The sequence below is a fragment of the Colius striatus genome, chromosome W, assembly GCF_028858725.1.
Source record: "Colius striatus isolate bColStr4 chromosome W, bColStr4.1.hap1, whole genome shotgun sequence".
Classification (NCBI taxonomy): Eukaryota; Metazoa; Chordata; class Aves; order Coliiformes; family Coliidae; genus Colius; species Colius striatus.
Genome location: NC_084789.1, coordinates 21,104,474 through 21,116,687, shown reverse-complemented (window position 1 = coordinate 21,116,687; position 12,214 = coordinate 21,104,474). Strand labels below are relative to the sequence as shown.

The following is a 12,214-nucleotide window of genomic DNA, read 5'->3' as shown; positions in this document are numbered from 1 at the left end:
AGTGGAGCTACCAAGAACTCATCCCTTCCTGCCAGTGTGCGCCCCTCCTAGCAACACATATCAGATTATGTTTATTTTGACTTTATGGATTTCTGTACTATATTGTTCAGCAGCGTAGCTGATATTGACCTGTTGTTGTAAACTCATGGCCATGGGTAAAAATATTTGTTTTCTTCATGTACCTTTAATTTTGAAATGTGTTGCTGAAGGCTGGCTGGTCCAAAAAGAAAAAGGGGGGAATTGTAGGCACAAATGTGGCTTGGATCAGCCAGCTTGAATAATGATGGTAGGGACAAATTGATGCAGCTGGCAAGCTACTTCAGAAACAGGTGCTGCAAGTTAATCAATTGGGCCCTGGGTGATCTCAGGGGCAGAAGCAGCATATAAGGAGATAGCTAGCAAAGGAAGGGTGGCTTCAAGTCAACTCTGTTGGTTGTACTACATTGCCTGTGTATGTCTCTGCATGTCCATTACCTAGATTCTTTATGTCTTTGACAACACTGAGGTGAGGGAGCCTTGGCAGAAAGTGCCCAGGGAGAGTGTGGAGGCTCCTTCTCAGGAGGTTTCCAAACCCACGTGGCCACATTCCTGTGCCACCTGAGTGAGGAGAACCTGCTGTAGCAGTGGGATTGGACTAGATGAGCTCTAGAAGTCCCTTCCAACCCTTATGTTTCTGTATAAGGCAGGAAACCTTCCAACAGGTTCCATGAAGCCATTTTCCCAAGAACTAAGCCCCCCCGGGAAAGGTTTCAGTACCTGGGATGCCAGTCTCCTCATGGCCTCCTCCTGGCGCCGGCGCATCTCGGGCGTCCCTGGGCAGCTCCCGCTGGTGATTGACGAGTGAGCAGAGGGTGGCTGGGTTAAGGGCAGCTCTCGGTTTGCATCCACATCTGTCCCAAGGCAAAAGAGTTATGAATTGTTTCAGGAGAGGCATGACCAACATTATTATTACAGACTAAGCAGCTGCTGTTTTCCAGCAGCTCATGACTAGAGGTTAAATACTTTCCACAAATACTCTGCGTTAGGATTTCAGACTGTGACATGGGTCCAGCCAGGCCAGAGGCTCTCCAAGAAAAGTTTGGAAAGGATTCCTAAGATAAGCTCTTGAGCTTTTTCTTCATCTTCTCCACTTGTCATTTAACTGACTTCAAAAATAACAACAATAAAGGAGTGAACTGGGCTCTCTGCTCTGAGTTGGGGGGTATTTGAATGCAGTGCTCTCCTGGCTCTGCTTGTTCTGCCAACTGATCTTTCCTCATTATGAACAATTGCTGGTTAATTTGGTTCCAAGTCCTTCTGCAGTGGAAACAGCCAATTGCTCACAATTATGTGCCTATTTTATAACAGAAAGAAACTGAGACAGCCACAGCCACATCCATCTGAAGCCCATTAATGTAATCAGAGGGAAGAAAGCAGGAGTAACAACCAGGATCTGGAAAAGGCTTCCAAGCAAATAATGAATTCTACTGGACTCAGTTTTAACTGCTTTCTGTTTCATTTTAGCTCGCTCTTTTACCTGGCAAAGCAGAAATTGGCTTTAGCAGTCGATTGCTGTAACAGCCCATTCACCTGGCCTTTGTGGATGACATTTTCAAACCACTTTATTTTTACTCATGGGTACCCACACTGAGGATTTTCAAATGACACCAAGACCTGCAGCACTTGAGGGTGTCTAATGATTGATTCCTTTACTTTAGCAACATTACAAAAGCAACAAGTCCTCCAACTGCAGTGGGCATCAGCAGAAGCTTTCTCTGAATGGATTGCTGCAATGCAATCCTTGAGCTTGACTTGAACTCCTAATTCAAACAATGACCCATTTAATGGCAAACAACAAGGGAGGGCGACTCCTGCCTACATAATTAAACCCTGAACATGGCATAAAATGATGCACACTGTGGATTTTGAACATACAAACTCATTTTCACCTGTATTATTTTCCTGAGACAGGAATTAAGAGGATGAGGTTGTATTTATGGCAGTTTTCTAGTGCTGACAGCACAACTGCTTTGCTGTAGCCAGATCACCTGATGCCCATTTGTTATGAAACATGGATTTTGTTAAGCACAACAGATTGTTTTTCTTCAGCATTTGAAGGTTAATTATTATCTCCTATAGCCAGGCTACAACTTGTGCTTTCTTTAGGACATAAAGCAAAACTAATTGATGGATTCTGAAGGTCTCCATCCTAACAACACTGAGGAATCACTCAGCTTTTCAACTTCACAGACAAACCAGAGTGCAAACTAAACAAAGTGTGTTTTAGGTGTGCCCAAGGATCTTCATATTTTGTGTAAGGTACCTTCCAATTTGAACTATCCAAGTTTTTAGTCCAGAAACGGTTAAGTACAATCATTTCTCATCTCCAGCATCCCTGTAAGCAGAGACTGGGGAGACATACAATTGGTGCACTGCAGAGCTGCAGTTAAAATATAGAAACCAGTCCTGCTTTTCCCTATGCATTGTTCATTCAGCTCTGACAAGTGCCACTGTTCAACATGCCAACGTTGGGTGACATTTCAGATATTTCAAGGTGGTGAAGAGTGCTGCACTCCAACAAACAGATTTAACTGCAGTTTCACTGAGATACAGTGACCTACATCCTTGCAAGTATTTTCAGTCATGTCTCAACTGAGAGCTGAATGGTTTTTAGCAATGTTGTCATCCCCACCTACAAACATGTCAGCACAGAGGGATGTGAAGTGGGGAAAGAAATGCTGGCTTTTGAGCTTACATGAGCTTACAACCCACCCTCAAAATGTATGATCAAGTGAGACAAAAATCAACCAGAGAGGATGGAGAATGCAGAAGCATGGATTTGTAATTGTAATGGATTGTAATAGTAGAATATTGGCAATTAAACTGGGAGTCTTTCCAATCAAGAGAAAAATTTGTGATGTTTCCAAGTAAGAGAAATAAAAGACAGACTATTTTGACTCCTCAAAAAGTAGATTTGGAAGAAAAGCAGTATAAATATTGCCACCAGGTGCTTCCTTTGCTTGGCAACAAACACTAAGCTGATTTCTTAACCTGGCAACCTGATGCCTTCTATGAGTGCATAATTGGCTGGCTAGATGAGGAGAGAGCAGTGGATGGCATCTACCTTGACTTCAGCAAGACTTTTGACACTATCTCCCATCACATCCTCATCAGAAAGCTCAGGCAGTGGGGCTGGGATGAGTGGAGGTGAGGTGGATGCAGAGCTGGCTGAATGACAGAGCCCAGAGGGGAGTGATCAATGGCACAGAATGGAGTTGGAGGCCTGTGGCCAGTGGAGTTGCACAGGGATGGGTTCTGGGGCCAGTCTTGGTCAACATCTTCATCAAACACCTGGGTGAGGGCATAGAGGAACCCTCAGCAAGTTCCCTGCTGGCACCAAGCTGGGAGGACTGGCTGATTCACCAGAGGCTGTGCTGCCAGTCAGCCAGATCTCAACCAGCTGGAGAGTTGGGCACAGAGGAACTTTCTGAGCTTCACCAAGGGCAAGGGCAGAGTCCTGCAGCTGGGGAGGAACAACCCCCTGCAGCAGGCCAGGCTGGGGGTGACCTGCTGGAGAGCAGCTCCAGGAGAGAGACCTGGCAGTGCTGGGGGATAATAAACTGACCATGAGCCAGCAACGTGCCCTCGTGGGCAAGAAGCCAATGGCAGCCTGGGGGCATCCAGCAGAGTGTGGGCAGCAGGGCCAGGGAGGTTCTGCTCCCCCTCTGCTCTGCCATATGTGCTGAGGCCTCATCTGGAGTCCTGTGTCCAGTTGTGGGCTCCCCAGCTGCAGAGGGACAGGGAAGTGCTGGAGAGAGGCCAGCACAGGGCCACCAAGATGCTCAGGGCACTGGAGCATCTTCCTGCTGAGGAAAGGCTGTGGGCCCTGGGGCTGTTCAGTCTGGAGAAGAGGAGACTGAGTTACCAAGATCTAAATGGTGGGTGTCAGGAGGTTGGGGCAGCACTTTCAGTGTGAGGTGAGGGAGCCCTGGCCCAGGCTGCCCAGGGAGCGTGTGGAGGCTCCTACCTTGGAGCTCTTCAAGACCCACCTGGACACATTCCTGTGCTCCCTGATCTAGGTGGGAGCTGCTTCTGCAGGGGGGTTGGACTGGATGAGCTCTAAAGTTCCCTTCCAACCCCACCATTCTATGATTCTGAAGAGGATCTTTTCAGCCAAACCCATTCTAAGGTGCTCTGGTGTTTTGTTGCAGATGTGTGTGCTGCTGTGCTTACGTTTGGGTGAGGCGTGTGGGCTATCAGAAGCAATCTGCCTCATCCGTGTACCGTGGCAGCTGAGTGCAACCAGCCTGGAGATGATGGCAGTTTTGCCGAAGCCGATGTTGCCAACGATCACCACGCCTCGGTTGATGCTGGTGTTGGAGCTCTGCAGCTGAGCATCTATCTCATGGAACACCCAGTCTCGACCAACAAAGACAGACTCGGTGGTGATGCTGGGCACCTCGAAGAGCAGTGGCTTCAGAGAGATGTCGGGAGGTCTGTAAGGTGCAAAGCGGACTGGAAAGAAGGAACACAGGGAGAGAACAGAAATGTTAATGCTGAAAGTAAAACTAGAGTTTGTAAATTGCTGTAAATTTGCCTTTGAAATGTTCTCATTAGGCTGTGTAGACCTGGGGCTGTTCAGCCTGCAGAAGAGAAGGCAGAGGGGGGTGGAATCTCATTAACACAAGTATGTAAAAGGTGGATGTCAAGAGGATGAGGTGGCGCTTTACTCCTGTTGTCTCAAGTGACAGGACAAGGGGTAACACACAAAAGCTGTTCCACTTAAACATAGGGAAAAACTATGGTAAGAGTGAGGGAGCCCTGGGAGTGTGGAGGCTCCTTCTTTGGAGGTTTCCAAACCCATCCCGTGCCACTTGATCAAGAGGAACCTGCTTTTGCAGGGGCTTGGGCTGGATGATCTCCAGAGGTCCCTTCCAACCCCCATCATCTTGTGACTCTGTGACAAGGTGAAAACAAAAATACAGGCTTGTTTGTTACCCACCCATTTGTTGTTAAAAGCATCTGGCTCATTCATAGTACTTTCCACCAAAGGAGTTCTTACAGGAAGAAGTAGTTTACAGCTAGGGAAAGTGTAGCTGAGGGAAAGCGTAGCTGCAGAAATGACATTTCTTGCCTAAAGTCACCATAAGGAAAGGTCCTGCTTCAGACAGAGTGATGCATTTACCAAGGCAGCCACCCCTGTGCACAGCACTGAATGTCTGTTGAATAAATAGATCTGTGTCTGTTCGCCTGTTCAATCCAGGGAGGACAAAAGAAATCACAGCACTTAGAAGTGTTAAATCGATCTAAACAAAGCTAACTCTTCTGAAGGATAGAAATGGGCCTAGATTGCTGATAGCATTTTCCTGTATGGCAATTAAAACACTTTCTCTTTCACAAGGGAAAGTGGTGTTGCAAGTAACATAAAGTTATCACAGAGGGCAGGAAATATTCCCCCCAATAGATCATTTATGCTGGTGCAACGTTAACATCTGAACTCATGGATACTGATTGTGCCACTTTTCCCTTTTTTTAATGCTTTAGATGGTAATAAAAGATACAACCAAACCCAAAGCCAGCCTGTAAACTTTTATTCAGGAACATTTTGGGGGTGGAGAGGGTTATTAGCCATTCCTTCCATTTGGCACAAGCTATCTAGAGAACACACACCTAAAAAGAGTAACAACCGTGCACAGCTCTAGTGCAAAGATGCTATTAGAAAGATCAAGTCATATGGTGTGTTTGTGTATGAGACCTGTAATTGGGAGATGAGATGTGCATTTAAAAAGTGATGAAGGCACTTTGTGCTGCCAGAGACAGTTGCTGAATCTTCCCACTTTCCCACCAAAATGGTTCCTTAATTAAAACCTTTCAGAAGGTGGCCACAAAGACAGCAGGTGATTCCCACTCAGACGAGGTTAGTCACATCGCCAGTTTTAGCTGCAAACTTGGCATTTTGGAGCAGAACTCTTTCAAGTCAGGGCTAAGGAATATGGAGCTACATCCATGGGACATGATTTCAGCTCTGGACCTGGTATGGCAGCTCTGAACATACCTTCCAACTGCAATACATGCATTGTACTTGACATTCGATGTGTGTGTTTGAGGTTCACAGAAGTTGAACTCAATTTGTTTTGAGATCGTATGGCATGCTGCAAACAAAAACAGGATCTAGATGTGCTCATAGCATATTTTAAGAGAAATCCCATGAAGCTGCAGAGGAGGAGTTCCCTGAGCAGGTCTGCAGAAGGATCTAAGTAAATAAAACCCCTATTGATTTGCTCAAGTGCTGTATCTTGGCCTGACAGGCACTCCCAGCATTTACATTAGCTCCTTCCAGTGGAGACCATTTGGCTGCTTTGAAGTTTTAAAAGCCCTCAGACACTTAAAAAGCACAAACATCATTCATCAGCTGCTGATGTCTGTCGATGCTTCACCCTCTCACCCTCTGTGGTGGTTTAATCCCCACACAGGCCTTCGGGCCCTCAGGGGCACAGATACTGCTAATGCACCAGACTTGGTACTAAACCCATTGAAAAGACTTTATCAAATTACAACAGTGAGATGCTTTATCTACATGGGTAAAGGTCATAGATCTGCTACCACCCTGGAAATCTTACTGTCAATATAAACACATGGGTTTTGAACAGACCAGTGTGCTGTGTCAGAGGCTCCACACTTTGGGATGAGCTCTACTCCCATGCTGTGCAATGAATCCCTCTGTAAGCTACAAACAATGCTGATACTTGGCTCCATCCCAGTCCCCCCAACCTCCTTCCTCCTTCTGAACCAGTATAGTAGCTAAAATGTCCTATCCTTGACTCCAGCTCTTCCCTGGGACCCGCTGAACTGAGGCCTATGGCTCAAATCACCTTGAAACACCTCACAGACCTGACCATAGAGCTGATCCATTAAAGCAGAGCTGATCAAAGAGATGGGATTTAGTGTGATCTCAGAAAACAGCTTTTTGGTTTTAAGAACTGTAGGTATTTTGGGTTTAGGGTTTTTAACTGCTACAGAAAACACTGCAGATGGGAGAAGTGTTTGCATTCCCGCTTGAAAATGAGGAATGGTCTTGTGGGCTAACACAGAGACAAGACCAATTAAATGTAAAAGCTATGAGATCCACTGCACATGGTGGAGATCTGGACTCAAATCTTGGTTTATTTTCAGAGGTGCGGATGGCTTTGAGGCTATGTGATGCCTACAACACCACAAATAGAACAAAAGCTAGCCTGAAGATTGATCTTTCTGCTAGTGGATGTGAATATACATATCTTGGCTGTACTTGGAAACTGCATATCCTGTTCTATCCTGTTCTTAAGAAACCCCCAAGAAGATACACACTATTTATCTACCTACATCCAACCTTCCTGCCCCTCCAGACCTTCCACCACCACCAGTCACTGACCACAGCAAAGCAAACCTCCTGACAGCCTGGTGGAACGTTTCACAACTTCAAGCATGGTAGTCTCAGGGCTCCTGGGCACAGGGGATGCTGGTGAGCATCTTGCCATTCAGAAAACACTCAGAGCCACATGAATTTTGATATAAGTGCTAAGAACACTAGTTTTTCTTCTCACTAGCCACCAAAATCACCTCTATGTGCCAGCAAAAGACATTTTATTTCATCATGTGACATCAACACTTTCTTAGCTGGACTGACAAAACCATTTCTGAATCATTTTAGACTGCCACTGACTAATTGCAAACCATATGTCAGATTTTCATTAATCCCCAATACTATCTGCTGAATCATGTCAAAAAAACCCCTTCCCTGTTACTACTTATTTTCTACCCCTCAGCAGTTCCCAGGCAGGGCACAAACCTGGACTGGAGGAAGACCCCAGAGCCTCAAGGGAATTTTTCAGCTCTTATCAAAGAGTTGAAACAAATATCCCACATCACAAAGAAAGGAGAAGCAGAGTGAAAGAAGGCTGCATCAGAGCTTCAACATTTGGGACAGAAATGGATTAAAGGATAAAGTAACAGAAAGGGCTCTGAAAAAGATGATAAGGAGGTTCAGAAGTGTCGGGTAAGGATGTGCACACACTTCTTGGATGAACCCTATTAACTACTTGACTTCAGCCCTTGTGCAAATCAAAGCATAACAAGAACATGCCTTCCCATCCTTCAGAATTTGTCTAACACTTACTGAGTTTTACATTCTTTTTTTTCCATGAAGCATTTTACAGAACTTAAGCCAGAAGACTACAGAAACAGCCAGAACTCCTGATGATATCTTCCCACAAATTAAGCCCACACTGTTCCTGGCAATCACTGCGTGGAGTGGGCCACAACAAGGTCTGCTGAGGCTACATTTTCATGAGTGTTGAAGAAATACTCTGCAATTTCTGGAGAGTCCAAACAATAAAGTCAAATCTCAAGCTGCAATACTGCCTACCATACCCATCCTGGCTCTTTCTTTGTAGCTGAACACTTCAACTGAATCAAACTAAAGCTGGCTGCATTATGTGCACAACTGAAAGAGAAAAGCCATTGTCCATTCTGCTTTACCACACAGGTCACCCTCTGCTACACAAAGTGTATTTTCAGTTATTTTAGTTGCTGAAAGGTTCTAAAATGTCTGTGCGGGAATAATTTGTTTTACAGACTCTCCTCTTTTCCAACAGGATTGTTTCTCCTCAGCCATGCTGGCAATCTGCACCCACATCTCTTCAGTTGTTTTATGCTTTACTCTAGATACATTTTGCTGCCATTTTAGTATCCCCTGGTAGAAAGCACATCTTGCTGTCTAAAGGTAAGCAGAGTAATCTGGATATTGCCAATATATTGAGAGGAAGCCCAGGTGAGAAGAGCATTAATATTCACTATGATGCAATGTGAACAACTCAGTATCAATCCTTTGTTAAACAACCACCCATAAATCAGCCAAATGTTTCTTTCACTTGCTCCAAGCTGCAACCTTTTCCAGGTGTCTTCTTAAACCAGGGCCTAGTTTTCACTGACTATGTGCCTAAAAAAGCTGAACTACCTCTCAGTGTTTTGAAGAAGTGTGTGAAAATGTCTTATCTAAAAGGTGACAGTAGGAAAGACATGGCAGGATGATGATAAAATTATAAACATGATTAAAGATAGCTTAAGTAGAAAACATGCTCCTGGTATATTATTTCTATTGGTAAACAATATATTGGTAGAGTCTGGGCCATCCTCCACTCCAAACACCACAGTTCTTCATGCTCTGCCTCAGTATTCACATTAGCTTTCAGGAGGGAAAAAAAACCCAAAACTCACGACGGCAACAGTTGGGGATGTTCTAATACCACATCATTTGGTTGCCATCTGGCTTCCTGCTCCACAGTACATCACAGCAATCATCTTGTACTTTGGGTTACAGCAACCCTGAACAGCTTCAAATCCTGCTGGCTGGAAATAGGCAACACAAAAATTGCATCCACCATCCCATTAGAAACCTGCTGCTGGTACAAATACACGTTGTGCTCTCAGCTGTTGGGATCTGCTAAATTAATCCACTGAGTAAAAGAAATGACTTAACAAACAATAGCAGGGATGGTCTCTGGAGTGGTTTTGCCTGGGCCAGGTTTTTTGGTAGCAGCGGGGGCTACAGGGGTGGCTTCTTCAATCAAAGAGCTGCTATAAGCTTCCCCTGGAGCTCATAGAGTTAGGGCCAGTCAGTTCTAAGATGGACCCTGCACTTGACCCAGGCCTGGCCAATTAGTGATGGAGGTAATGCATCTGTGATTAATGTATTGGAGAAAGGGAAGAAGTTGCTGGGCAGTTGCTGAACTGCAGCAACAACAGGGAGTGAGAGTGTGAAAACATCTCTGCAGACACCAAGATCAGTGCAGAAGGAGGGGGAAGAGGGTGCTTAGGCCCTGGAAGGAAGATTCCCCTGTGCCCTGTGGTGCAGCCCATGGTGAGGCAGCTGTGCCCCTGCAGCCCAGGGAGCAGAGACCCACTGGCAGCCCATGCTGCAGCCCACACCACAGCGGGTGGATGCCTGAAGGAGGCTGTGACTCCGTGGGAAGCTCATCCTGGAGCAAGCTCCTGGCAGCACCTGGGAGTCTGTGGGCAGGGAGGAGCCCAGGCCAGAGCAGGTTTGCTGTCAGGACTTGTGACCTTGTGAGGGACTCAGGCTGGAGCAGTCTGTCCCTGAAGGACTGTTTTCCCCATGCAGGGTGTGAGGAGCTGCCCTGTGGCAGGCCCCAGGCTACAGCAGTTCCTGAGGAGCTGCAGCCCATGGGAAGGAGCCACATTGGAGAAATTGGTGAGGGACTGTCTCCCATGGGAGGGACGCCACACTGTAGCAGTGGGAAGTGTGAGGAGGCCTCCCCTTGAGAAGCAGCAGCAGCAAAGTCCATCTGTAATGAACTGACCCCAACCCCCATCCTCCATCCCCTGTGCTGCTGGGGGGAAGGAAGAAGAGTCCTGGGCAGAGGGAGGGGTGGGGGGAGGTGTTTTAAGATTCAGTTTTATTTCTCATCTCCCTGTTCTTACAGTTCCTTTAATAAATCAAACCTTTTTCTCCCTAAGTTGAATCTGTTTTGCCCGTGACGCTAATTGCTGAGTGATCTCATTGTCCTTAACTCACAAACCTCTCGTTATATTTTTCTCTCTCTCCTGTCCAATTTGGGAGGGGGAGTGATTTTATGACTTGGTGGACACTGGGCTAAACCACCACAGCCTCATTTAGTTTCTCTGCACTGGGATTCTTGGACACTGGGAAAAAAAACAGGGCTGTAAAGTGTTGCCTCCATACAGGGCCAGGAACCGCTTCGCTATTTCAGCTCAGTGCCAAGACCAGAGACATTCAAGTTAAACCCAAGGTTTAGGATTTTCAGTTGGAACAAAGAGCTGGTGATTCTAACAACCCAGATTGATGCAATCTCACAGTAATATTTGGATCCTGTACTATTTTGTGAACCCCTCACACATTTAATGACGTGAAAATATTTCCCCATAGTGGTGGTTTGATTTTTCACCTCCCTCTCAGAAGCAAATTCCCCAAGACTTGAAACCCTGCTGCTATTCTCATGCAACCTTGCCCAAACCAAAAAGGGAAAAGAACAGAGAAAAATCTGTAGTGCTGCATGGTTTCTTTAAAAGTGCGTCTGGAAAACAACTTGATTCTGTTCCTACAATAAAGTTGAATGTTTTGGATGCAATCAGTGCAAAAAAAAGTCTTGGCAACTGCTTCCCTTGGAACATATGGAAATTGTGTCCGTCAAACTTTGCTTTCTTCACTTACAGCCTGCTAATACATTTTTATAAGTGCCTCATCAGCCAGTATGATTTCATTACAAACCACCATCCAAAGAAACAGTCTCTTCTTCCAGTCAAGGCCTTGTGCATGTGGTAGAAATCCCAACTAGGCCATAGCAGGCCATGCCTTCTGCCTCCTCATCTTCTTACCTTAGCACTGTGGGCACTTGCTCAATAAAACCCCACCCAGGGAAAAGGAGATTTCAATGTACCACCAACAGAAAGCTCCCTCTCTACATACAGGGGAAAGCAAACTAGTCTCATGGCACAGCAACAACCACAACTGCCACCCCCCCAACGAGCTTTCACAGCCATTTACTCATCTGGGCAATGACAAGTGATGGGGATGAAGCATTAACCTGGGGAGCTGCTGCAGATGCAATGCTGTCATGAGAATTACTTGAGGAGGCAGCCAAAGACTGTGCTCAAATTAAAAGAGGCTTGGAAGTTGTAGGGTGAGCTGAAATCTCAAGGACATGAGGTGAATCCAGGTGGGAGCTGCCTGGAAATAAACAAACCACTAAAAATGTCAGCCCTGGCTCTTCTTCTCATTGCTAACATATTTTCTTTTGGTGGAATTTGCCAGGAAGAACCACAAACATTTATCTCAAAGGGGCTTTTCAGAAGTCAAAGGGCTGCCTGAATACTGGCATTGTGAGAGTCCAGAGGAGGGACGTGTTGGGATGGTGGCCTCAGACACTGAGCGTGACTCCTTCCCTCCTGGTGTGCTGCAAACTGCAAAGAGAGGCTGGAATCCTCTGCTTTTATTTGAAAGAAAACACACAGAGCCATCCCATCACCTTGGATGGGGCCACTGGGCTCAGGGTGGGCAGAAGCTTTGGCAAGCTGAACAGAGGCCATCACCTCACCTCAGGGTGCAGAGAAAGGCAGTGCAGGCTGGTTTCAATATACAATTAGATGTTTTGTATGTGTGTTCCTGACAAATGAGACTGCTCTGACTTTGGGCCAATTCATGAATGCGATTCCTCTA

General features: G+C 46.0%; 1 protein-coding gene across 6 annotated transcripts in view; it reads right to left on the bottom strand.

The window, feature by feature from the left end:
• LOC133628672 (protein TANC2-like) overlaps window positions 1-12,214 on the bottom strand; it is a 300,674-nt gene that overhangs the window by 87,477 nt on the left and 200,983 nt on the right. For all 6 annotated transcript variants that reach the window (XM_062017099.1, XM_062017100.1, XM_062017102.1 and 3 more), the window contains 2 exons: window positions 4,213-4,494; window positions 757-890 (listed from right to left, as the gene is read on the bottom strand). In XM_062017099.1, the coding sequence (XP_061873083.1) occupies window positions 757-890; window positions 4,213-4,494 (416 nt within the window). The remainder of the gene's footprint in view (window positions 1-756; window positions 891-4,212; window positions 4,495-12,214) is intronic.